The sequence below is a fragment of the Eriocheir sinensis genome, unplaced genomic scaffold (assembly GCF_024679095.1).
Source record: "Eriocheir sinensis breed Jianghai 21 unplaced genomic scaffold, ASM2467909v1 Scaffold728, whole genome shotgun sequence".
Taxonomy (NCBI): Eukaryota; Metazoa; Arthropoda; class Malacostraca; order Decapoda; family Varunidae; genus Eriocheir; species Eriocheir sinensis.
Genome location: NW_026112085.1, coordinates 5,001 through 32,277, shown reverse-complemented (window position 1 = coordinate 32,277; position 27,277 = coordinate 5,001). Strand labels below are relative to the sequence as shown.

At 39.1% G+C, this 27,277-nt stretch overlaps 2 protein-coding genes across 3 annotated transcripts in view; one reads left to right on the top strand and one right to left on the bottom strand.

The window, feature by feature from the left end:
- The first annotated feature begins 540 nt into the window (after nt 1-540).
- Nucleotides 541-14,892, top strand: LOC126994138 (actin-interacting protein 1-like). 2 transcript variants are annotated; one of them, XM_050853380.1, is made up of 15 exons: nt 541-686; nt 2,690-2,811; nt 3,095-3,185; nt 3,315-3,462; nt 4,282-4,465; nt 4,766-4,921; nt 5,238-5,471; nt 5,632-5,734; nt 6,282-6,392; nt 7,305-7,408; nt 7,710-7,868; nt 8,312-8,401; nt 8,739-8,919; nt 9,249-9,371; nt 10,532-14,892. In XM_050853380.1, the coding sequence occupies exons 1-14, from the start codon at nt 671-673 to the stop codon at nt 9,353-9,355; spliced, it is 1,806 nt and encodes a 601-aa protein (XP_050709337.1). In that variant the 5' UTR covers nt 541-670; the 3' UTR covers nt 9,356-9,371; nt 10,532-14,892. The 2 variants fall into 2 exon arrangements, with proteins under 2 accessions (XP_050709337.1, XP_050709336.1); XM_050853379.1 differs by lacking the exon at nt 9,249-9,371.
- Nucleotides 14,893-16,348: 1,456 nt separating this feature from the next.
- LOC126994140 (uncharacterized) overlaps nt 16,349-27,277 on the bottom strand; it is an 11,769-nt gene continuing 840 nt past the window's right edge. Inside the window, exons 2-7 of the mRNA XM_050853381.1 lie at nt 26,688-26,775; nt 25,585-25,672; nt 21,950-22,035; nt 19,712-19,819; nt 19,065-19,124; nt 16,349-17,892 (exon numbers count right to left, since the gene is read on the bottom strand). Of these exons, the coding sequence (XP_050709338.1) occupies nt 17,806-17,892; nt 19,065-19,124; nt 19,712-19,819; nt 21,950-22,035; nt 25,585-25,672; nt 26,688-26,775 (517 nt within the window). The 3' untranslated portion in view covers nt 16,349-17,805. The remainder of the gene's footprint in view (nt 17,893-19,064; nt 19,125-19,711; nt 19,820-21,949; nt 22,036-25,584; nt 25,673-26,687; nt 26,776-27,277) is intronic.

Genomic DNA, 27,277 nt, shown 5'->3' with positions numbered 1-27,277 from the left:
AAGTAGAAAGAAAGAAAGGAAAAGGATAGGCCAGAAGGGCAAACGAAAGATATGGGGATGAAAAGGACACGTCAGGTTGATCATGTAAGGAACTTGACGAGGCCTTATAAGGAGGTCTCGAGGCGGCGCGTAGAAAATGGGAGGAGGCCGGGGAGCGTTTTCTGTCAAACGTTCACCTTGTCCGAATGTGTTGAAAGGACATGATAAGTAAACCGAAAAGAACATTGATGATGAAAAAAGAGCTGCTGTATGAAAACTGGAAATGAAGAGAAGCCGAAATACAGAAGAACCCACAGAAGTGCCGTTACAAAGGCTATATTGTTTTCCCCCAGCGACTGAACTGAACTTATTTAGGGAGGGAATAAATCATAGACGAAGAAAGGGAATATTAAACTTGTCAATAGCTGAGTTTTTGAGCCTATAATGGAGGTATAGTGTTATCTGTGAGGAAGGCGAGAGCGGGGCTATATTTCGCCCCAGCAACTGAACTGAGCTTATTTGGGGGAAGGAATAAATCATAGACGAAGAAAGGGAATATTAAACTTCTCTTTAGCTACATATATGAGCCTATAATGGAGGTAGAGCAGTGTTATCTCTGAGGGAGGAGAGCGGGGCGGGCCAGGCAGGGGTGGAGACACTGTGCTGCCAGAGGTGACGGCTGCGGGGCGTCATGTCGTACTCCAACCGTAAGTCTTATTTTCGTGGTATCTAGGCGTAGAGATCTGAGTTAGGAGTGTAATCTGTCTTTGTGAGTGGTCCAAGGGTTGTCCTGTGCGCCCAGCCCCCGGGGAAGGCCCCGGCGCGGCCGTCCCCGGGGTGTGGGCGGTGGCCGGGCGGAAGTGTTTACCGCCGCGGAACTAAATTTAATTTGTCATGTGTAGGCAGCCCCGGGGGTGGTCAGGGTCACCAGCACTGTGTGGCTTGCATTGAATTAGACGTGGTTTGCACAGTATCGGCGAGTTATGTGTGTGGTGGCTTTCAAATACATTCTTTTGTTATTTATCCTGAAGGGCCGCCTCACCTGGCGATAAGCCGCGGCAGGTAATGTCAGGGGAAGGTCATAACGGCCGCTTGTAGATGCAACACGCCTAACAAGGGTCACTGTCCCCGAGGGCCCAGGTGTCAGGCACAGGTGGCCTTCCAGGAAGGCCCCCCCTCCCCCCCACCATGAGTCATTTGACCCAGGCTCTGGGGTGTTTTCTCCACCAGGTGGTTCACCCCGGAGCCTCCGCAGGCCATGCCTCTGGACATGTGCAGAGGTACTGCAGGAGGAGTGCTCTCTGCAGTTATTATTACCCAAGCATGATAAATACAGTGAGCTTTTCCCTAAGGGAGACAGTGTTGAGGTGTGGCAATTCACCATGGTCTGATCATGCCCTGGATTCCCAATCCCCAGCCAGTACCCTCCCTGAAAGAGCTTGAAGCTTGGGTGACAGATCTTTGGGTATGGTTGAAACCTCCCATCACACCCACACACCCCCGGGGAATGGGACACAGCCCCTGACTGACACCCGGTTGGCACCCATTCATTGTTTGGTAGACAGGGGGCTTAGTTTAGTTGGCAATCACCCATCTGTCGTCCCAGACTCTCTCTCTTGTGAGATGAGCATGCTAACCACTTCCTCATTGAAGGTGTTCCAGAGTTTATCTTTGTAAATTTTATAAAGCTTGAGATAATCTTTTTCAACATCAACACTCGGACACTTGTATAGCACTCAGTGTCTTGAGAAGCGGTTCTTTATGTCTATTGTGATAGACCGGTCCCAGCATTGTGATTACAACATCACTGATTCGGTGAAAATTTTCAACAACCATGCAAAGACATTATGTGGTACTTTTTATGTGACCACGAATTTAATGCAAGGCAGATGACTTATCCAAAGTGTGTCTCTCAACAACTAAAGTAGATACGTAGAAATAGGACAGTGGTTGATTCGGTTGATTCTCACCTGAAATGGTACGGTAGCTAAGAACGCTGGTCATTTCCTGCAATACTGACTTAGTAGGGAGGGTTGAGGGTTTAGTTTTTTATCACAGTGCCCAGTGACAGGGGCAATAGCAATTGGGGGTTTCGAGGGGAGATAGAGTCCCCTCTCCATCCCCATAAGTGGTTATTAGGTTAGGCATTGTAAGGTCAGTGTAGGTGCAGTAATGGCAACACAAACAGTGATGGCAGTCCAGAGTGGGAGTGGTGGGGGCAGTGAGAAAAAGAGCTACTACATGTGTTGTATTATTTTACAATCGTTATTACCTTCATATTGTTATTAAAGGGGCATGCATTTTCATCCCTTAACTATAATATGAAGATTTAATTGGTATTGTGAGGTGGGGGAGCACAACTACATATATGCCAAAATTTAAATCTGATAAGCAATCAAGTAGATAAGAAGATAAGTCATCAAATAGATAAAATGAAAATGTAAGAGGATTTAGATAAGATGGAACAGTGGCATGAAAATTGTTTTATTAAATGTCATCCTTTGAAATATAAACTCTGCTTATGGAAATGTATACTATTTACTTGCTTATGGAGATAATTTAAAGCTAAGCAAGTGATGGTGCTATGTAGATCTTTGCAACAATGAAACTTATGTTTGTCATGAATTCTAACACTTTTATCATACTGTATGTACATAAAACAAATGGCCGTTTCTGTTTAATTTGATAATCCTGTTGCTTTTATCTGCAGTTTCTATATGGGCGTGTTTGCCCCGGACACAGAGAGGGCAGCCAATTGTGCTCGGTGTTGACCCCAAGGGCAAGAAACTACTGTATGTCCATGGAAATTCTGTCATTATCCGAGATATTGAGGTAAGCAGGACTAAGTAAATTTAGGAGGTTTGGTTTTGGCCTATTGTTTCCCTTGGCTATTCTTTTATTCACTCCTTATCTTAGTTCAGTGAAAAGATTGCTAAGGTAGTATAAGTGCTACCAGATCTTGCCTATGAATGATATGACATCAGTCTGAAGGTATCCATTTACTTGGTTCGTATTATGAGTTGTTTAACATTCTTCTGAAATGTAGCACCTTTTTACAAAGTTAGCTGAATTTGAATATTATATCCCTGGTAACTGTTGATTTAATTGGTTTCAGAACCCCTCCATCTCAGAGGTCTACACGGAGCACTCCATACAGGTGAATGTGGCTCAGTATGCTCCGTCAGGCTTCTACATTTGCTCTGGTGGTAAGTCCAACACAGGGACCCAATATTTAGTTTGAATATAGGTGTAGAGAGCATAAGTAACTCTTGAGATTTGTAAATAGAAATAAAGCAATATTGATTACTAATAGGTTATATTTATTATGTTGACAGACCAACATGGCAAAGTGCGTATATGGGACACCATCAATCCAGAGCATATTCTCAAGGCTGAGTACCAGCCCCTGGGTGGACCTATCCGAGATATTTGCTGGTCTCCTGATTCCCAGCGAATCTGTGTTGTTGGTGAAGGCAGAGGAAAGTAAGTAAAACTAAATTACAATTTTTTCTGTGAGGATCAATTTAAAAAGATCCATAGTGCAGCTGTGCACCATGGTGACATCTTAGTACATACACTTTCCCATAGGTACTTTTTTTCATCACAGTTTCAATCAGCAAGTAGGCCTACATGTAAACAAAGGGTACACACAAGTAAAAGTGAAGCAGCATCTGCCTTTTTTACCTTTCTCCATCACCCCTTAGGGATCCCATAATCAAACCACAGGATCTAGTGTTAGGGTCACTCATTGTATTACTTCCTATAATGCTACATGAAGGTTAAGTGATGCATGACTATACACTTCATATGCACCACTCACAGCAAACTGAAGAGGTTAAGGTTGTGTCTTGCCATTCACAGCAAAAGTCATCACACGCCTGTCTCACAGCTCCACCAACACCAAAACTCTCTCTTAGCTCTCCAATCACTCACACAGAGGCATTCACATCCTTGTAAAATGACAATCTCTTCAAGTAGATATTCTTCCATGCCATGTATTCTGAGGACAGTCCACAAACCCTTCCTATCAACATTGTCATAAGCTTTCTCAAGGTCCATGAAAGCAGCAAGCAGCTTCCTACCCTTTTATATGTACTTTTCACGTCATTTTCAGTATAAAGATCTGGTCCACATATCTCCCTTTTTCAAATCCTTACTGCTCACCACATGAAATCCTGTCAGTTATCTATTTTTACTGCTAACTAAGATATAGTTAAGGATTACAAATTGCAAATGACAGTGGCTCACTGTACACTGTACAAAAATATTATGTACCTAAGTAACTGACTATTATCACTTCAGATTTGCCCATGTGTTCATGATGGACACAGGAGCCTCAGTGAAGGGTGATCTATCTGGCCACACGAAAGCCATCAACTCTGTAACCTGGAAACCAACCCGACCGTTTCGCATTGCCACAGGCTCCGAAGACAGCAAAGCTGCCTTTTTTGAAGGGCCCCCATTTGTCTTCAAGTGCACCAAGGGTGTAAGATAAACCATCTCTAGTCTGGAGACTTGGGAAAAAAATTTGATTGAAACTGAGCTTAAAGTAACTCATCAACATAATTATGTAAAATTTCAGTAACAAATTTTCAAGAACAAATTATAAAGCTCACACCAGGGTAGACAATATACAATAGGATAGTGAGTACAATACATAGAATAGGACATGAGTAACAAACCCTTTCACACAATTCATCTCTTATCAGATTCACTTGTGTTTGTGTAATTAGATTCATTACATAGAGTCTTTGGTTTACTTAGTCATAAATATATCCTTTCCCAGGACCATGGCAAGTTTGTGCAGTCGGTACGATTTTCTCCCAATGGTGAAAGATTTGCTACAGGAGGATTTGATGGCAAACTTTTTCTATACAATGGTAGTAGTTCAGATTTGGATAAGGAACTTGGCAGCCCAGCTCACAAGGGTGGAGTTTATGCAGTAAGTTATCCATATTGCCTTATGCTTTGGAATGTATGTCTTTATTTGTCTTATTGTTGATATGTGGTCTTTGCTTTATTTATTTTAATTATATTATTGCTTCTACTAAACTGTCCATTTTTCATTTAACTTTCATTTCGTTTCACTCTGTTATAAAGGAGTGTGTGGGTGTGGGTGACAGCTAGATATTCTTAGATCATCATTATCATAAAGTTGAAATAAACATATATTTTGTAACTTCAATACAATTATAACTCATTTTTTCTCTCCAGCTATCAGATTTCTCAGTTTTTTTTCTCTTTTGTATTGCTTGCAGGTGTCCTGGAGTCCAGACAGTAAACGTTTGCTCTCTGCCAGTGGAGACAAAACTTGTAAAGTGTGGGACGCTGAGTCTGGAGATCTAGTGGCAGACTTCCCGATGGGCTCCGAGCTTGAGGATCAACAGATGTCCTGCATGTGGGCTGGAAATTACCTCCTCTCAATTTCCCTCTCTGGTTTTATCAATTACTTGGATTTGGACAACCCATCCAAGCCAAAGAAAATTGTGAAGGTAATTTTTCATCATTAGGTTGAAAAATATTGTGTATAATTGAGTTGCATCAAACATTTCTTGCAGAAACAGGTTGAAAAGAAAAAAAAAATCCCATGAACAGGAATCCTCTAAGAGATAGTGATACAAAATCCTCTTATTATATTGTGTTATATTGCAGGGCCACAACAAACCAATCACCAGAGTGGCACTTTCTCCTGACAAGAGCACACTATATACCACAGGGGTGGATGGCACAGTCACAGTATGGGATGTAGCCACAGGTAAGAAGGAATGAAGGAAACAAATTTGGGGAGGCTGGTCCCATAAGTCGGCCACCTGATAGACGGGCAAGACCTCCACCTCAATTACAGTGACTTAGAGGTTTTACTGTTGTATCACTTTACCTAGAACATCAAAGTAAGTTAGAATCTCCTGATTTTAAAGTAATGTGGAAATTTTTTGCTTTGACCTTTTAACCCAGTAGCAGCGAGGATCATGTTTCTTAATGGTCCCTCTAAACGAGAAAAATGAGAAAAAATAACCCCTCACACAAACCATTTCATAATATATATCAAAGCATTTGTGATCAGTTTATGCATCATCTATTTTGGGGGGTTTATATCAAGGCACAAATTTGGCCCATCGCTGCTACACGGTAAAGCCACAAATTTGGCCCATCGCTGCTACACAGTAAAGCCACAAATTTGGCCCATCACTGCTACATGGTAAAGCCACAAATTTGGCCCATCGCTGCTACCGGGTTAAAGTAATGTGGAAATCTTTTGCAAGATATGCTTTGACCTTTTAAAATTTACCATTTCTTTACAGGTGATAATGATCGCATTGGCGGTAAGGGCCATGGAAATCATGTCAGCGGCCTTGTGGTGAAAGGAGATGCTGTCTACACTGCTGGCATTGATGACAGTGTTAAGTTCATTGGCAAGTGAAAGATCTATATAGTGATATCTGTTGAATGGAATAATGAGTGCATGGGACTTTTGAATCAACAATTATTTAGTCACTAAGAAATCATCCATTTCACCATATTTGAGTGAACTTAAGTTTAACATTTCTGCATTTGTAGAATAAGTTATAGCTTTTTAATTAAACTAATGTTACTTCCGATTTCCCGTGGAATGATTACTGCTTCCAGGAGAGAGACCCCTCTGTGTGTGCTCAGTGCATCACAGAGGTGGAGTCTAAGGCTCTTCGTCTCATCAGCTCTCCTCCTCCTACTGATAGCCTTCTACCTCTTAAATTCCGCCGTGATGTTGCCTCTCTTTCTATCGATATTTCCATGCTGACTGTTCTTCTGAACTTGCTAACTGCATGCCTCCCACCCTTCCGCGGCCCCGCTGCACACGACTTTCTATTCATGCTCATCCCTACACTGTCCAAACCCCTTATGCAAGAGTTAACCAGCATCTTCACTCTTTCATCCCTTACGCTGGCAAACTCTGGAACAATCTTCCTTCATCTGTATTTCCTCCTGCCTATGACTTGAACTCTTTCAAGAGGATGGTATCAGGACGCCTCTCCTCCAAAAATTGATCTTTCTTTCGGCCACTTTTAATTCTTTTTTGGGACCAGCGAATAGCGGGCTTTTTTTTATTATTGTTTTCTTTTTTTGTGCCCTTGAGCTGCCTCCATTGTTGTAAAAAAAAAAAAATACATCACACCATAAACTTTACTAATCCATTTTGCTTTATACTATAATTTTTTAAATTTTACTCATTTATTTGCAGTTTTCATTCATACTCAGTTTTATTTTTCTTGTTCACTATATTTGTATAACTTTTTAAATCTTATGTTAGATGGCTACAATTTTATATTTTGGTGGGTTGGGGACAGATCCAGTGGAAAAAACTTACACCGGAAAGTCTATCTCCCTTGGGTCACAACCCAAGATGATTGCTGCTCTGGAAGATGGAGTTATTGCAGTAACCACGCAGGAGGTAGGTCTTAGTATATACAAATATAATAATTAGATATCGTATAATTATGATCAATATTTAGTGTAATATTTTAATGGCATAGAGTATTAATGTATGAAAATTGTAAACAGTAATACAGTAAAAATCTGTGATTCTGGTGACCGAGAGTCCGACAAGGGCAATTGTTCACTTTTATGGCAGTTCTAGAATGGCACCAACTAGGCATTGGTAAGATCTTGCTGTACTTACACTTGGTAGCTTAATCAAAACTTCATTTTCCATTCATCATCTGTGTATGACAATGTCAATATCTTTCTTTCAGATCAGTGTTCTGAAAGATGACAAGAAGGTTGGAAGCTTTCCAATCAGCTGGGACGGACTGTGTGTGTCATCCTCTGGAGAAGGGAATGATGAGATAGCCGTGGGAGGAGGCGACAATCTAGTTCATATCTATGCCCTCAGTGGCAACACACTAACGGAGGTAAGAATCATACCTGTTTCATATAAATGAAATTTTTCAAAATGTAGGCAATAAATATAGGGCATATGAGAAAATGGAATAGTGATAGCTATAAAAGGTATAAAAGAAATTATGAATTAAACATTTGAATGGAAGAAGCATGTAAGGCAGAAATAATGTACCTGGGTTGCATCCAAAGATCACCTTGTACACCAGAAAATGTGGTATTATGGCTTTGTTCTATGAATCACTTCTTTTCTTTTCCATTTCTCAAAGCTTTTTTTAACATATGTAGCTTTTGAAATGTGAATTTAAATTTCTTAACTTTGGACACTGTTGTTAATTGATTTGTATACCTACAACCTACTCCTATAGGTGAGGATGGAGGTGCAAATGTAATTGTGAATATCTTAAGACATTTTAATCAATTCCTCCAAGTTGTATCATTGATGTTTTGTTTACAGAAAAAGACCCTGGAACACCTGGGGGCAGTGACAGACGTGGAGTACTCCCCAGATGGCCGTTACCTTGTTGCTTGTGACGTGAATCGCAAAGTAAGTAATGAAACAAGTTTCCCAAGTAGGAGCAATAATGGGTAAGAGTAAAATAAGGGATGGAGAGGAAACAGTTAGTTGGAATTTAATGAACAGGAACATTGAAGGTCTTTATAAGGAAGAGGCTGTGTACCAGCAGGAAGACTTGTCATTCTGCCTTCTCTTTGCTGAAGCTATCCAATCACTGAAAAATGTAATGAATATGTAAATTTGAGGGCTGAGGGAATATGTCCTCTCCCTCCTAACTTGAATCAGGAAATGGAGCTATTATGATGATGCCGTTTCTGAACCATTAATGTGAATTTTTATAAAGTTGTTACATCATTTATGTTTCCAGGTGGTGGTCTACAGTCTCCCCACTTATGAAAAATTCAACAAGATTGAATGGGGCTTCCACAATGCTCGCATCAACTGTGTTGCCTGGAGTCCAGACAGCCTCATGGTGGCCAGCGGCTCCCTGGACACAATGATTATTATCTGGAGCATGACTCAACCCAACAAGCATATCATCATTAAAAGTAAGGAACTTTTTTTTTTTCATTGTAATTCAGTGTCAGAGCAGGATGGTTCGTCTTCAGTAAGCTTAAATATTGTTTATTATTTGCTACTCTTAGATGAATGTAAATTACTGTTATTTTTATTTAGCATGCTCCTCAACTTGTAATCTTGTTTATTTATTTTGGGGGTTGTAAAATTGTGCATCATCAAAATTTGAGATAGCACAAAATATTTGTAAGTAATGTATGTATCCACTCTGCAATTTCTTTCCTATACAGAGGTGGTTCCTGCTCTAGAGTAAAGCTTCATTGGTATTTTCTTTGGCTCACTGCTCTCACTTGCCCAACAGATTCTCACCCTCAAGCTCAAGTCACTAGTCTTGTGTGGCTAGACAACAACAGAGTGCTGTCTTCAGGCCATGATGGAATCGTGAAAATTTGGAGTGCAAAGTTTTAAACTGTTTAGAAAGGGAGTTAGTTTCGTGTTGATTGTTATGAAATAATTGCATGCTGGGACATTTAACAAAACATTATTCCTTCTTAAAAGAAGACTGGATGGTTTTGGTGTTTGAGGTTATTAACAAGGTCTAACTACCTTTACATATACTGAAAGCCTTCGCTTTAATGAACCAATGTGGGGGAAGGGGGTGAGATTATATCCAAAAATTTGTTATATCTGAGGGATTGTAGCAAGCAAGGTGGTGAGTCACAGGAGGCAGGCATTGTGGTGAGGCATGGCGGGAGGTAGGACACTCAGTGAGGCGTGGTAGGACGCAAGCAGAAGTGTTTACAGTCGGGCAGACTGAGCGGCATGCACCGCCTGGGCCAGAGGTCACAAAGCGCATTGTAACTTAAGTGTTAATATACCTGTGTATACTTATGTCCATAAGAGCCACTTCCGCAATGTAGTGGTTAGCTTCCCCAACTATGAACTGCAGGCTAGGGTTTGAATCCCAGCCTGGGTAGTCGGCATGCAGTACATCTAGCTGTTCATTCTTCCTTTTGAGATTGTCGATAGATGGATAACTGGGGAAACCTGGGGAAGGTAAACTGTGGTATCCAGTGTTTCACTGGGATAATGGGTTTGGTCACACCGTAGACTCTAAGGCCCAATGCAACAGAGATGAGCACTGTCCCCAATTGCAACTACTGCCCATTCTCCCACCTTAACCTTCACTTTACACTTGCCTATAAAGCCCATGTCAGAGGACAGAAAAAATGTTACAGGTTGCTTCACCTGTAGCCAAAAACAGATTTAATGTTGATGCGAGTTCAAACTTAGACATTATGACCATCATGCTATTTTCCATAATATACTTAATATTAACCAAAGTTGTTTACCTAATTCAAGATATTAGGTTCATAAATAGCACATGGTCATATAACTAAAATGGATTGTCTTAAAAGTTCAAGTAATAACTCTATGCATGCACAAATCAACAGCAATGATTCTGTGAACACTGGTTGTGATTTGTTTGAAAATATTAAGAAATAAAAATTAATACTTCAGCAAAGATAAATAGGCTAAATAGAGTGTTTCAGCTAACATTTGTGTACATTTGTTAAGTTACACCTGGAATTTTACTCCTCAGGGTATGTAAGGAGTTCTGATTAATGGCTTTTATGCTTTCAGATTCCCATCCACAGTCTCAAGTGACCGGCCTCAAATGGTTGGACAATGAAAAGCTGATCTCAGTAGGACATGACGGACTGGTCAAAACTTGGAGTGTCAATTTCTAAAACCATACAGATATATTTTGCCAAATTTGTAATATTTTTTAAATTAAAACTAAACTGAAATTTGCTTGGAAAAAGGCAAGAGTAGCAAACTGAAAAAATTTACTCTTCCTGTGAGGAAAGAACAAGTTACTTTGATAATCAACTTCTAACATGAAATACTTGTAATTTCTCATTACTTGTGATTTCCTTTACTGAAAAGATGATTTTGTACTGTTAAATGGAAGTGATTTTTTAAGAAATTGTAATTTCATAAATAAGTATTTCAACTGTGGTTTGTATCAGTGTGAGCTTTCAAAAAGTATGAAACTATATGTATTTTCATTAATAGTACTCCTGTCTTTTACCCTTAACCTTGCTTCCAGCCATGACTGAGGTAGGCAGGTGATAAATACTAGGTAACAGCTGACCATGGCAGAACTTTCAAGTCTTTTATGGCTGCACATAATGATTCTCCCACAACTTACTTCAATTACAGTAAAACTCTGTTGATCAATATTCCACTGATTCAAAAAAACATACACTCGACCCTCGATTTCCTGGACTAATGGGGGGAGCACTCGTCAGGGAATCAGAAACTTACAGTCTGGGGGCCATGACCCATTCCCAGACACTAAAGATGCCTGAAGCACTAACACTTTGTGCATCTCAGATTCCATAGTTCACATTTTCTTGGTTATTTATATGTTATGTTCAGCTGCTACCTTGTACATATACTCATATACCAGTTCACCATATAACACATATGAACAGTTATAATATGATTTTATGAGAAAGAAGTGTCATTATTTGAAAATTCATCTGAATGAATTTGCAAATCTTGGATTTTTAATTTAAACATGCCTAATACAAAACACAAATGATGATCCCAAGAACTCAACATTACAACAAATATACTCTACTTGTGTTGACATCAAGCAACCTTTTATTGAAATAAGCAAATTTAGAAAATTCATGCTTCAAATGCATACCACTTACATTTAATTCATATATGGCATCCCAGTAAATAAGTTATAAATAAACTGGAACTGAGCAATTTATATTTGTTACTAAACATGCATGTAGTGGTCCTGTTCTACACACTGCCCATAAATAGCACCACAGTTTGAAACTCGCTTGTAAAAGGATGCCATCAGCTTGAAATTTGCCAAAAGCTATACAAATCTTAAAATAACCATCATATGATATATCTTAACATCAATCAGTCTTGTTGTACATTAATCCATTTGAATGACTTTTACTTGGATGTCTCAAAGCCATGTATTTTTTTTTATATTTCCACTTAGGCAAATGACAAAGGGAATTTTGAACTGTTCCTCATGCTTACCTTAGGATCAAAGCTGTGAGGTATCTTTGATAAAATTCCACTCATGACAGTTTTATTGACGGGTAGTTATGTGAGTGACTTTAAAACATCTTGAAAGTTTTGCCTGTAAAATTTATATAGTGTGTCTGTTGGGTAGTGGCACTGTAATTCAGCTTATATTTTTTATATACAAATTATCTTTCATGAACACTATGCAGGATCTGTCAGTGTCCAGCTAATGGCCTGAGGGCTGATGGCTGGTAAGAATGTCTTGTCAATTGTCAATATATCACTGCCTTTTATATGAAACTTCTGCTTCATGTTTCGGGAAGCTTTTTACTATGATGCTTGACAATGTGTGACTGCCCACTTATCTATTGTAGTCACATATATAAATATTTACTTTCTTATTTTCACATGAGAGCATTGGATAGGGATACAGATTTGCAGGCTTAAGAAAACTCACTCAGAAAGATTTCTTCAGCTTAATTAATTTTCTTGTTTAGCAATCAAGTATTTTTTTAGGAATATACTGCAAACTGTAATCTACTTTTTATACTAATTTTTGTTTCCACCAAAATCATGATTTTTAAAATATTCCTTTAAAGGCAGTGTCTCGTATGATGGAGGTTTGTCATATTCAGAAGGTGAAGTGTCTCAAGATAAACTGTCGGTTAATATAATGATTACAGCATACCTGTTGTGTAACAAACTGGGCTCAGATCATAATCTATATAATCTCATTATAAATGAGCTACCCAGATACGTCTATCCATAGAACTTTCAAGTTGTGTCAGTGCAGTCATTACTGATTTGCCTGGTTCTTTCTCAATACCAGCTTAGTTACAGTCTTGTGTTGGCAGGAAACCTAACAAAATGGCACCTATTCATGTGTAAACAACACATACCTGTCATTGGCATGCATCAGAGGTTATCACTAACTTCTGGTAATCAACTTCAGCTAGATCTCATCAGAAAGCTATTTCTTCACCAGTTTTTTTCCTCTGGACTGCCTGGTACTGAAGTTAATCGTACTTAATGATAATAAAATTTAATACAGGATGTGCCAAATTTTGTCATATTTTGAAAAGTGATTGATTTATGGCTTTCTTAAAGTGGTTTGACTGAGTCGCGGTAAAATAAGTCTAAATGCGTCTGTCCTGAAACAGCAACAAAAATACATAACAACAAGTTATTGATATTGTTTAGGTGTTTGTTGGGGGATATACTCCCAAAAGAGGAGGACAATGCATGCTGTAACAACTCCCCTTTGGCAATGCATTCATTGTAGAGCCCAGTGCTTGCTAGATTTTAAGGGAAGCACATGCAGTCCCTCTAGGAGAGGCATGAACCCAGATCCTTTGGCCAGCAGCCCAAGAGTGGACTACCCTGGTCCCCTTATGAAGACAAGGTGCAGTTGTTTAAGTAACAATGCTTGTGATAATTGGCTGATTTAACAATAATAAAGATACAAGAAAGCAGGAGACACTGTTTCCTTTGAGCCTTTCCCAGATATTAAACTTATGGCCAGACAAGTAGACCTATGGGTCAAAAGTTACTTTGATTTGAGTGTTCTTGCTCCTAGTGGGCAATGCACGAGAGGCCTCTGACAGTGACTGAGTGAACTATACAGTGCATGCTATACAGCAGCACTAAGCACCCATCAACATTAACTTAAATTGCAATTTGATCATTTATATTCTGTATCATAATCGTTCACAAGAAACATCCACTCCACCAGCGAAAATATAGCACTGAGGACTGTATAAATCAAGAAGATTCTATCACATCAGTTTAGATGAACAAACAACCCTTTCAGAAAGTCTGTCACTGGACATTGGCTCCAACATTGAAACATAAAATAAAAAAATTATAAAAAATATATAAGACTGCAAGAAAGAATGCTATAGTTTAAATAGGAATTACTCAACTAAATGGTCTGCCCGTTACTGAAAGGGAAAAATTGCTGCAGTACAGAAGCATCACTGCACAGATACACAAACAGGTAAAGGTAAAGTTTGTGGCATTCGCTATGGCTGGATGTGAAATATAACCATTCTAGATGGAGACACTACCTTAATGAGCAATAAATATTATGTATTAGTTTTGTTAAGAACTGTCATGATAAAAGAAAAAACAAGGTTCCTGATATATTAGAATAGTGCTATCTACATCCACATTATGAGTATGTTTCATACTGTTGATCACATGTACAAAAATACAATTTAGCTTTAGTATAACAGAATTGGTTTGAATTAACTGAATAGGAGGGGGTATACAAGAAGGGTTTGGAAGAATCATACAAACATGTATAACTTACAGTGTAAAAAACAGTATTAATTTGAACAAAATCAGGTATCTATGTGCAGTTCTATTTATTCAGTTCCTTTAATTTTTAATATTCATAAGAATGATATTTTATACTAAGGATTATGGTTCTTTTGGATAAAGGGATATTATATAAAGTGCAGGCATACCACCTGTTCACCAGCAACTGATGATCCAACACCTTTAGTTTGAGCAAATTAGAAGAGGAAACATGAAATTCTGACAACTGTCAAACAATGAGATTATTAGCTTATTTGAGATTTTTTCTCACATTTAGCCCTATCTCTGACTTCTAAGAGATGCATGTGTCAGTGGAGGTGTCAAATTTAAACACCAGTCCAGATCTGATGAAAAAAACTAGACCATGATGTTTCGGAGTGTGCTGAGACAAGTATAGGGTCACTTCAACAACTGTCGTGATATAAAGAGCCAGATACAGTATTCTGAAATTCTGGCTGATCTGGAAAAGGTAGTTAATCCAGCAAGAGAACCTGCACTTTATGTATGCCACTTTACCCATATGTAGTGCTTTCCAGAACCTTTTGATAAAATGATTAAACCCATCCCAAGTTTGTATCACCCCTTGACCTTTGCCTCATATTGAATAAAAAGGATTTTATCATGATGGTTGTATGTTAACCCTTACTGAAGATTCAACCGAGACAATGAGTGCAAATCGTGGTAATCATTGAGGGTTTCAATAACTTTATTTAAAGATTCTATAGTAAAGTGTGTTATACATGGGCTTTATTAATCGGAATGAGTCCCTTCGTGCCGCGCCACAGGGGTACGATTAGCGGAAAAATTCAATACCGTAATCTGCGAAATACCAAAAAAAAAAAAAAAAAAAAATAATAATAATAATAATAATAATAATAATAATAATAATAATAATAATAATAATAATAATAATAATAATAATAATAAATCTGCATTTGGGAAGGGTAGACGATCGAGTAGTAGCAGCTATATTGCAATTCGGTAAAATATCTTGCTACTGACAAGTCTGATAAATGCTGAAAATCACGGGAATAAATTAATCTGCTGTAGCTACTCTAATGAATGTTTGAATAGCTGCTGTTTATGATCTTTTTAAGAGTTTAGAAGACTTCCAACAGTAAGGACGCGGTATTTCAACACAGGACGCTGATTAGGAGGTAAGCACACTCAGCGGTCCCATTTCTTGATACAGTTACACCCCACAGCATATCATTATTCTTAACTTCTATCTTACTTTTGGCTCCGTTGTTTCCTCCTCCTGGCCCGAGTGAGATGACTGCTTCCTCCTCCTCCTCCTCGTCCTTAGGTTCCATCATGGCGGTCGGTGCGGGTTGGTCACAAGGCACATCTCTGGTTATTCTTGACCCGGGTGTACTCTAGGCACTCCACACTTCCTCTCTTCCCGTCTAATGCTTATCTCATCCTCCAAATACTCAGAGATGCTTTTTCTTCCTGTCTAGTAATTTTGGACTGGTATGAAAGGGAGTTTAAAAAAAATTGCACACAAATCTGTTTATTATTTTCCCTCCAGGCAGTCCACGTACACTTCCTCTCTTCCCCTCTAATCCTCATCCCATCCTTCAAATACTCAGACTTCCTTTCAGACCAGCCTTAATTAACCAGACAGGGAGGAAAAGCGTCTCCCATTCTGGTGTGGTCTTCAACGCCGCCCACGCGCATGCACAAATGAATTCTTCGCCATTTGACCTGTCCGTCCTTCTCTTGATCCTCTCTTCTGCTTATTCACACACTTTGCTTATCAGTGGAGTTACATTATTTATCGCTCCTCACTATATAATGCACTATCGCACTATAATCGCGGCGAAACGTCGGTGAGATTTCAAAGTGTTGCCAAGGCTTCGAAGCCAGCATGAACCTTTTGGACTCGAGACAAGAGACAGTGGTTTCATGGCCTACATAGCCTCCTAAAACTCTGGAGAAGTCTACGCCAGAGTGAGTGGGAGAATTAAGTTACCTTTGTCTCGTTTGTAAGTGGCAAAGCAGCAACAACAAAGCAAAAGAATGACATTGTATATCCATGTACATACTAGTACTTCTAAAGGATAGACATATGTAAGGATAGTATTAAGTTTATTATGTCGTAAATGCCACCATGTTAATAGCTACAATACAGACATCAACAACTGTTTTTGCCATACACGACCACAGTCACATTCACTTGGTTTATATAACTACTAATTTTATTGCACAACTCTTATTTTGAATCTAAACATTAATGATATATGAAGGTTTGTGAGACACGTTCTCCTCCCCCTGAGTATAAGAACCATTTGATATTGATCTGCCAAGGAACAGGACTGTAATAATATTTTCTCCCTTAATTGCAGAGGCCATTGCGAGTCAGCGGAAGCACTTGCAAACAATGGAAAGGCAACCAGGTGTTAAATTACTTCCCCGGCAAGATTCCTCGTCTGGTTTGGCCACATGCTGTCTATAAAGGTTAGTGTCGGCTGCAAGTGATTGTCTAATGTGTGTGCACTATAAAATACATAGTTCGTAGTGTTTGTTAGTTTAGATAGCCTATAGTTGAGGAAGGGGAAGAAATGGAGGAACCCAAAATCGAAAGGAAGATGTTAGCTGGTTTGTTAGTTTAGACAGCCTAGTTGAGGAAGGGGAAAAAATGGAAGAAGCCAGACATTAAGGGAAGGTGTTAGCTGGTTCCTATGTATTTGTTAGCTTAGATAGCCTATGATATGTAAGTTGAGGTAGGGAAAGAAAGGGATATAACCCAGACATTATTATAAGTTGTTGGCCGTTTCGTAGTGCTCGTTAATTTAGATAGCGTAGTTGAGGAAGGGAAAGAAAAGGAGGTCAGACATTATAAGGGGAGGTTCATGGGTGTTGGTTTTGATAGCCTAGTTGAGGAAGGGAAAGGAAGGAAGGAAGCCAGATATGAAAGAGAAGTTGCTAGCTGGTTAACTGTTCCATATGTTCGAAAGTTTACATTGGCATAGATGATAAAGGGAAAGAAAAGGAGGAAGCCAAATAAGAAGATAAGTTGTTAGCTGGTTCACTGTTCCATATGTTCGTGAGTTTACAATGACAAGGGTGATAAAGTGAAATAAAAGGAGGAAGTCAGGTACAAAGAAAGTTTTTAAAAGAATGTTTGTAAGCCGGCCTGAGAGGAAAAGAGGGAAACAACGCGATAAAAGAGGGATTAGTGTAAAAAAAAAAAGGATAATGACCCTGCAGTTGTAACGTGACCTTTACATCGTTCTTGACCTTTCACCTTTGACCTTTGAACCTTCTCTTGACCTGTGACCTCTTCTTTGACTTATGACCTTTACCTCCCCGTAACTTTGACCTATTGACCTTTAATACTCGTTTGATCTCTTTTGATCATTCCCTTAACTTCGCTTGACCTGACTCCTATGACCTCTGAATTACATGACCTGGCCTCATCATTTTCGACTTTGATTTATTGACCCATGCACTTGATCCTCGACCCGCTAGAGCTCAGTAGTCTCCTCTTGACTCGTGTGACCTCGTCTTGACCTCTGTTGAACCATGACCCCTCAGAGGTGGATGGCCTCGGGGTCCTTGTAGGTGATGCCAGCCCTGAGGTTCCTGACGAAGCGCATGACGGCCCATAGACCCATGACCTGAAGAAGGGAAGGAGGGGGGAGGTAGGGGGTCGTAAGGTGTAAAAATAAATAGAAAATAAATATATAGGAGGATAGGAAGGGATAGGAGAAGAGAGAGACAAAAGAAGCGTTTATAGGAAAGGAGGGGAAGAAAAGGGAGAGAGAGTAGGCAGAGAGAAAAAAAGAAAGGAAAGGCGGGATGGAGTGAAAGAAGGAAATAAAAAGTTGGAAGGGAGGAAGAAAAAGATTGAGAAAGGTAGAAAGGGAAGAGAAAAGAAAGGAAGAAAATGACCAAGAGTAAAAGAGGGAAAGGATGAATTAAGAACAGCAGTGTATGAAGGGGAAAGAGAGATGGAAAATAAAAGGAAGAATGGTGCAAGGGAGTGAAAAGGGGAAAGGAGGGAAGAGATAGAGGAACAAGGAGAGAGCAAAGGAGGAAAGAAAAAGTGACACAAGCAAAGGAGATAAATGGAGAGAGAGAGAGAGAGAGAGAGAGAGAGAGAGAGAGAGAGAGAGAGAGAGAGAGAGAGAGTTTCTTTCCCTTGGCCAAATATCACGCTCTCTGTGGCCTTCAGGATTTACACACACACACACACACACACACACACACACACACAAACAAACAAACAAACAAACAAAAAGGCGTCGAGCATAAAGATATTAAAAAGGAAAAGGAAGGAAAAAGAAAAATAAGAGAGAGAGAGAGAGAGAGAGAGAGAGAGAGAGAGAGAGAGAGAGAGAGAGAGAGAGAGAGAGACGACAAATATAACTGCTGGATAAAATGAAATTGTGTCCCCTCACAAAAGGAAGCACCATGCGGCTCGAGGGTAAAAAAAAGAAAATGGGAAACCAACTTGACGCCGCTGCTGGAGTGAAACCTTATGAGAGAGAGAGAGAGAGAGAGAGAGAGAGAGAGAGAGAGAGAGAGAGAGAGGAAACAGTTACCGCTATAAAAGGTGTGACTTAGGTGGAATGTTATAATTATTTTTTTAATGTTTTTTTTGTGTGTAGAAAAGTTGGAAATGAGAGTCGTGTTGCTTACAATGCAGTTTCACTTTGTTGTTATTATTATTACCACTGCAACTATTATATACTACCACCACCACTACTACTACTATTACTACTACTGCTACTTCCCTCCTCCCACCACTACTACTACTACTACTACTACTATTACTACTACTACTCACGTTGATAGCCACTCTGAAGAGGAAGAAAGAAACCTCGGCGCGGCACACAGCGTCGAACTTCTGCTGACGAAGAGGCAGGTGTGTGGGAGGGAGCGGGTGGCGGGGGGGGGGGGGTATAGGGTCATGTGTGAGAGAGAGAGAGAGGGGGGATAAAGGTGAAGGAAAAGAGGAAAATGAGGATAGTGAATGATGACAGGTTTGGAAAGGACATATGTGTAGGGCGACAGGTTTGGACAGGTGCGTGTGTGTGGAAAAAAGACATGTGAGAATTAGGGAGTTATTATTATTATTATTATTATTATTATTATTATTATTATTATTATTATTATTATTATTGTTATTATTATTATTATTATTGTTATTGTCATCATTACCATTACCACTGTCAACACCATCAAAATTACCACGCCTACATATATTCATTTAATTAGTTAGGTGAGCATCCATTTATATAATGTCAGGAAGTAGTTGATTATTCATTCGGTCAGTCATTTAGTCAGTCAGTCAGTCAGTCAGTAAGGCACATTGTCAGTTAGTTATTCCAATTAGCTATGTCACCAAGACCATCATATACAACTACTACTACTACTACTACTACTACTGCTACTACTACCACTACCATCACCACCACCACCACCATGACTGACCTTATTGACATGGTCCCTCAGCACGTTGGAGTACATGCAGCAGACCGCCTCGAGGGCCATAAAAGCGATGTTAGCCACTACCCAGGGCGTGATGAGGCCACACCGCTCCTGCCGCAGCCACGGGGGTAGGAGGACGAGGGAGAAGAGGATGAGGAGGGTGAGTGTGATTTTCTTTTGTTTGGCCTTTGTTGTGATATTATTATTCTTGTTGTTTTGGGGTGTTTTTGACGTGATGAAGTGTGAGTGTGTGTTTATGTTTTGTTTTGTTTGGCCTTTGTTATTGTAGTTATTGATGGTAAAATCTACGTATTGGGTGAAAGAGAAATAGCTTTAAAAATAGATAAATATGAGTGAAAAGAGAAATATGAATGAAAAGAAGATAATCAGTTTGAAAGTAGAAGAGTAAAAGAGCGAGATCAGAAAAAAAGTGGGAGGAGAAAAAAAGGAGGAGGAAAATATTAAAAAGAAGGAAATATAAAGGAAAAAACAAAAGAAGACCGAACGTAAAAGAGTAAGAGACCGCGATAAAACAAGTGGGAAGAAAATAACCGGAGGCAGAAAATAGCAAAAAAAAAAAAAAAAAGTAGAAAAAGGAAAGAAAAAGGTCAGAGGGGGTAAAGGAGATTAGTTTGAAAATAGAAGAGAAAAAGAACGAAATAAAAAGTGTGAAGAAAAAATACATGAAAGAGAAAAAAATGTAAAAAAAAAAAGAAATATGAAGCAAAAGATAAAAATATGTGAGAGTAGACGAGAAAAAATGAAATAGAAAAAGGTCAGAGATTAGTGACGATAGTTTGAAAAAGAAAAGAAAGAGAACGAAATAAAAAAAAGTGGGAAGAGGAAAAGTGTAGTAAAAAATGAAGCAAAAGAAAAAAAAAGAGAAAGTAGAGGAGATAAAAAAAGAGAAGAGAAAAAGGTCAGAGGCAAGAGGCAGTATTATTTGTTTTTTTGTCCGTCACCAACAACATAAATAGAAGAGAGAGAGAGAGAGAGGAGGTGCGAACAAGCTGATTGCCGTCATTTCCACCTGGCCTGCTCTTTGGTCTCATTTCTTTTTTTTTTCTTTTTTTTTTTGTATTGCCGACACAACAAACAAACAAACAAACAAACAAAAAGGCGTCGAGCAGAAAGATATTAAAAAGGAAAAGGAAAGAAAAAGCGAAAAATAATAAAACTTGTAATAAAAATATGAGAGAGAGAGAGAGATTCAGACTTCCGCATGGAGACTTGTTATTCCTTCAATCTCTCTCTCTCTCTCTCTCTCTCTCCCCTCGCCATTTAAGCTTCACAATTTTCTTTTATTTTCCTTCCTCTGTTTTTTTCCTCTTTTCTGCCTCTCTTTCGCATTATTAGTCTTTTGTCTTTCTTCCTTTCCAAAGCTTCTGTTTCCCTTCTTATTTTTATTTTTCCTCTTTGCTTTTCTTCTTGTTTTTATTTATTTTATCTTGTATTTTTTGTTCTTTTTTTTCCTTTTCTTTCATTTTTTTTTTAGTATTATCAAATCTTTCGTCTTTCCCCCCTCCGTTGTTTCCTCCGTTTCCCGTTCTCTTTTTCTCCATCTTTATCTCTCTTATCTGTCTCCTTTTTCCTTCTCTTTCCTCTCTCTTATTCTTTTCTTTTTCTGCTCTTTCCTCTCCCTTTTCACTTCCTTCCCTTTTTCCAGTCTTTTCTCTCCCTAATCAATTTCTTCATCTACTCTTTCTTATCCCTTTTCACTTCCTTCCCTTTTTCCTATTCTTTCCTTTCATCTCCTTTCCCTCTCATTTCTCTTCCTCTCACAATTTGCTTTCGTACTCTTTCAACTCTCTCTCTCTCCCTCTCTTATTTGCTTCCCATTTCTTTCTCCTATTCCCATTCGGTTTTCTCTTCCTTCCTCTCTCTCTTCCTCTACCTTTCTCTATTCCTAGTTATCTTACTTTTACCTTCCTCTCTTATTTTACCTCCCTTTCTCTCCCGCTCTCCCGTGCTTCAGTCATATACTAGTAATCCCTTCATTCCTCTCCCTCGCTCCCTTCCTCCCTGCCTCTCTTTCCCTCTTTCCTTGCTGCAGTTTTATACCTGTCCTGCTTTCCTTCGTCTCCCTCTCTCCCTTCCTCCCTTTTTCTCTCTTTTCTGCAGTTTTATACCAGTCATTTCTACCTTCCTCTGCCTCCCTTCCTGTCCCTCCGTTCCTCACTGCCTCCCTCCTTTTCTCCTTTCCTCTCCCTTCTTTCCTTCCTTCCTTCCTCCTTTTCTTACCTGCTGAATGCCGATGAAGAGGACTGAGGTGAGGGCGATGAGGGTGACGTGAGTGCCCAGCGTTGACAGGTACGAGATTTGCACACCTGTTGAGAGAGAGAGAGAGAGAGAGAGAGAGAGAGAGAGAGAGAGAGAGAGAGAGAGAGAGAGAGAGAATGACAACTTTTCATTTCAATATTTCATCTCGTCATCATTATATCTCTCTTTTGCATCTTCCTTTGACAAGTAAAAAGAAAATAAAGACAAAGTTAAAACGCCTCGGAATTAATCTCCAGCAAAGCGAAGAGACAGAGAGAGAGAGAAAGAGAGGGAGAGAGAGAGGGAGAGAGGGAGTGAGTGTGCGTGTCTGTGAAATGCAAATACACACACGGAGAGAGAAAACAATAATAATATGTGTGAGATGTATAACTCAAATTCTCGTTTGTTAATATATTTCAAGGTTGATATCGCGTGTCATTATTAAATTACGCGAAATAACTCTCGGCATAATTCTATAGAGTGTCCGGCGATGTATTCCTCGTGTACAAAATATATGTATAGAAAAACGAAGGAGGAAAGGAGAGGAATGGATGACGGAGAGTAAGGAAGGAAAGGGGAGAGGAAAGGAAGGGAAGGAGAGGATGAGGAAGAGGAAGGAAAGGGAGAGAAAAGAAGGAAAGGGGAGGGGAAAGGAAGGAAAAGGAAGAGACACAAGGGAGTATATGGGAGAAGGAAAGGAAAGGATGAGAAAGAGGAAGGAAGGGAGAGAAAGGAAGGATAGATGAGGGTGAGGAAAGGGAAGAGACGAAAGGGAGTATAAGGGAGAAGGAAAGGACAGAATGAGGAGGAGGAAGGAAGAGAAGGAAAGGAAGGAAAGGGAACAGACAAAAGGAAGTATACGTAGAAGGAAAGAAGAGGATGAGGAAAAGGAAGGAAGGGAGAGAAAGGAAGGAAAGGGAAGAAACAAAAGAAAGTATTATGGAGAAGGAAAGAAGAGAATCAGAAAAAGGAAGGAAGAGAAGGAAAGGCAGGAATAGGGTGAGACAGGAGGGATTATAAGGGAAGGGAAGGGAAGGAAAGTTAAGGGCAAATACGGTATAGTTCCCCCTAACATCAGTGCTCATTTCCATCGCTATAACCCTTGAGCAAATAAAAACCGGCGCTCTGATATTCTGTGTGTGCGCATGCTTCTTTTTTGTGCACTGCAGGATTACGTTGTGCAAGGAACTTCGTGTTACTTAAAGAGAATATGATGAGGGTGGTCGTGATAACGCTAGAGCAATGCGCATGACCTTAGTGCTCACCTCCGTCGCACTGAACCTTGAGGGGAAACTGTTGCTCAGATAGATGGATTTCTTTTTATAATGTGGATTTTTTTTTATTTTGTAAGTTCCAGAATTACGTTGCACAGGAAATGTCGTGTTAGTTAAAGAGGATGGGATGGTAGTTATGATGATGGCCGTGTCGAGATATTAATGGAACTTGGTGAATCCTTTATATATATATTGTTAGGGTAATAGTGTGTTTCCGTAATACATTAACAGCATTTGATTTCTGTACATTTATAATAATACTACGTTTCCGCTGCGTAATAATTGATGGAATAAAAACGTGTAGTGCTGGGCGCCGCAAGGGTGAGTGTGGAGCAAGATATCATTCGTTTTATTATTTTATTTAGTATTTTATTTTAATCTTATTCTTTTTTGTATAATCTGGAAACCACTGGAGGATGTTATGAAGTTGAAGAAGATGATATTTTACCGTTATCATGAAGTTAGGCTATACTAGGCTACTACTACTACTACAGCTACTACTACTACAACTACTACTACTACTATTATTATTATTATTATTATTGTTATTATTATTGAGGAAGTGAACTCTATAGCTTCCCGTGGCGTCGATGCTCATCTCGGTAGCATTGATGGGTAAAAATATATATACCATACAAAGCAAGGCTCACACACTTTCATTAGTTTGTCAGGAAGGTTATGTCTATTATATGATGAAGGAGCCAATGTTTGAATAAAGTTAGGTTAGCTTAAGTCATAATACACAAGGTTAGGCTATATCAGAACAAAACTAACTAACCAACCCCCACATAATAATTACCCATTTTCTCTGTTTTGGGGAAGGTTGAGTCTGTTATATGATGAAGGAGCCAATGTTTGAATGAAGTTAGGTTAGCTTAAGTCAGAATACACAAGGTTAGGCTACATCAGAACACAACTAACTAACCAACCCCCACATAATAATTACCCATTTTCTCTGTTTTGGGGAAGATTAAGTCTAATATATGATGAAGGAACCAATGTTTGAATGAAGTTAGGTTAGCTTAAATCAGAATACACAAGGTTAGGCTATATCAGAACAAAACTAACTAACCAACCCCCACATAATAATTTATTTATGATGAAAGAGACACTGAAATAAATAAGCTAGGTTAGCTTAGGACTAACTAAGCTTTGTCAGAAGAAAGAAAGAAAGAAAGAAGCTAAATATGTAACCTCCCGTAACACAATTTGACCGGTTTGTCAGAAGGTTAATTAATTATGATGAAAGAGACACTGAATTAAATCATACAGGTTAGCTTAGGACATAGGACTAACTAGGCTATATATCAGAAGAAAGAAAGAGAGAAAACTAAATATGTAACCTCCCGTAACACATTTTGACCGGTTTGTCAGAAGGTTAATTAATTATGATGAAAGAGACACTGAATTAAATCATATAGGTTAACTTAGGACATAGGACTAACTAGGCTATATATCAGAAGAAAGAAAGAGAGAAAACTAAATATGTAACCTCCCCTAACACACCAGCCGGTTCGTCAGAAGGTTAATTCGGGCTGTTTGCGACGAAGGAGACAATGTGGGGACTAATTAAGAGGAAGAGGAGACAAGAAGGACCGGCCTGATTAAGGAAAGATAAAGGAGAGTGAGCTGGGATGAATAGGAAGGAAGCCGCGGTGTTGAGTGTTGACAGGAGTACAGGGAAGATGGTGGTGATGGTGGGAGGGAGTCTTCACAAAGGCGATGGTACGAGTGATGATGATGGTGGTGATGTAATGGCGCACACACACACACACACACACACACACACACACACACACACACACACACACACACACATGATAGAAAAATGAAAAGAGAAGGAAAAATAGAAATAAAAGAGATATGAATTAAAGAAGTTAGTTGAAATAATGCACACACTCACACACACACACACACACACACACACACGCTAGAAAAATGAAAAGAGAAGGAAAAATAGAAATAAAAGAGATATAAATTAAAGAAGTTAGCTGAAATAATGCACACACTCACACACACACACACACACACACATGATAGAAAAATGAAAAGAGAAGGAAAAATAGAAATAAAAGAGATATGAATTAAAGAAGTTAGCTGAAATAATGCACACACTCACACACGCACACACACACACATGATAGAAAAATGAAAAGAGAAGGAAAAATAGAAATAAAAGATATGAATTAAAGAAGTTAGCTGAAATAATGCATACGAACAAACAAAGACAAGATTATAAAGTTGGAACGTTGTAGATCTTCCAATTAAAAACCCAAATTGCTGCTTGGAGAAAAAGAAAATATCATCCTTCACGTGTATAACGAAGCCCGAATCGAGACTCACCATAATACACGTCACTGAGGTGTTCCGGGTGCCTCGCGTTCAACACCAGACGCCAGATGTACACAAGCACCACCACCACGGACGAGCACTGCAGACACGCACACACAGACGCACATGAAGAGAGAATTCCCCACATTAATACACGTACATGGAAATAAAAGTAGTTAGGTTCATAAGTAAAATACAGATCTTATGGATGGTAAGACGCACCACTCCGAGGCTTCCTAATGTTAATGTAATCGGTCGACGGTGGCGCCATCAAACGGCCATGCGGATGATTGATTACATTTTTTCCCTCAGGAGCAACAGCGAGTGGTGCCTCTTACCATTTATATCTTTGGTAACAATAACTCGAAGAAGGAGAGAACACATATGACTGAATGATTAATATAGACAGATAAAGAACAGAAGATTAATTGCATTGCACCAGCGAATAAAGAGATCCCATATGGTTAATCAATCGAAACAAATATAACTTACGTAAACGATAACAAACGGAAGGAAATGGAAGTAGAATGTTTAATATAGACAGATAAAGAACAGAAGATTAGTTGCATTACACTAGCGAAGAAAGAGATCCCATATGGTTAATCAATCGAAACAAATATAACTTACGTAAACGATAACAAACGGAAGGAAATGGAAGTAGAATGTTTAATATAGACAGATAAAGAACAGAAGATTAGTAGCATTGCATCAGCGAGGAAAGAGATCCCATATGGTTAATCACTCGAAACAAATATATCTTACGTAAACGATAAAAAAACGGAAGGAAATGGAAGTAGTTACACCCATAATAACAGTAACACTCAGATAAGCTAAGAGATATAAGAGATAAGAAAACTAAAATTACTCACACGGAAGAAAGAGATCCCACTTACATAAACATCCTAAATAGACAAAAATAACATACATATACATAATAACAAACTGGATAGCGGACTTTTTTTTTGTTTATATTAATTTTTGCCCTTCAGCTGCTTCCTTTACGGTAAAGAAACAACAGCAACGGAAGGAAACAATAGTAGAAGCATTCATATAACTCCAACACTGAGAATAGCCAACAGGAGCGGTGAGATAGTGATTACAAGAGCCGGACTTACGATAGTGAAGAGAGCAGCGGAGAGGGCGGCGTGTTGGGCATTGAGACAGGTGCGTACGCTGGCCCGCCTCACCTGCGCTGGCATGAGTCTAGGGGTGGGGGTGGGGGGGGGGTTGGGAGGGATGGTCAGGCTGTGATTAGAGGTGTGATGCTGTATATATCTCCTTCTGCTACTCCTTTTTTTCCTCTTCCTTTTCATCATAATCATCTTTCTCCTTCTCCTCCTCCTTATCATCATTCTTATCATCCTTATCTTCTTCTTTCTCCTCCTTCTTATCATCATCATCATCATCATTATCATCGTCTTACTCATTCTCTTTCTCTTCCTTCGCCTTATCTTCCTCCTTCTCCTCCTTTTTCACCTCCTCCTCCTCCTCCTCCTCCTCCTCCTCCTAATTCTACTAATGCTAACACTTACATTACATCTTCTTCTTCTTCTACTACTACTACTACTATACTACTACTACTACTACTACTACTACTACCTCAATTCTTACTATTTCTACTATCCCTATGTAATTATTGCTACTTCTCCTTCTCCTTCACATATCAGCTTAAACTAACGATGTATTCTGTGTTATATAAATGTTT

Coding starts and splice junctions, on each gene's coding strand:
- LOC126994138 (XM_050853379.1), top strand. Junction 4,922..5,237: donor ACAAGGGTGGAGTTTATGCA/GTAAGTTATCCA, acceptor TATTGCTTGCAG/GTGTCCTGGAGTCCAGACAG. Junction 5,472..5,631: donor AGCCAAAGAAAATTGTGAAG/GTAATTTTTCAT, acceptor GTTATATTGCAG/GGCCACAACAAACCAATCAC.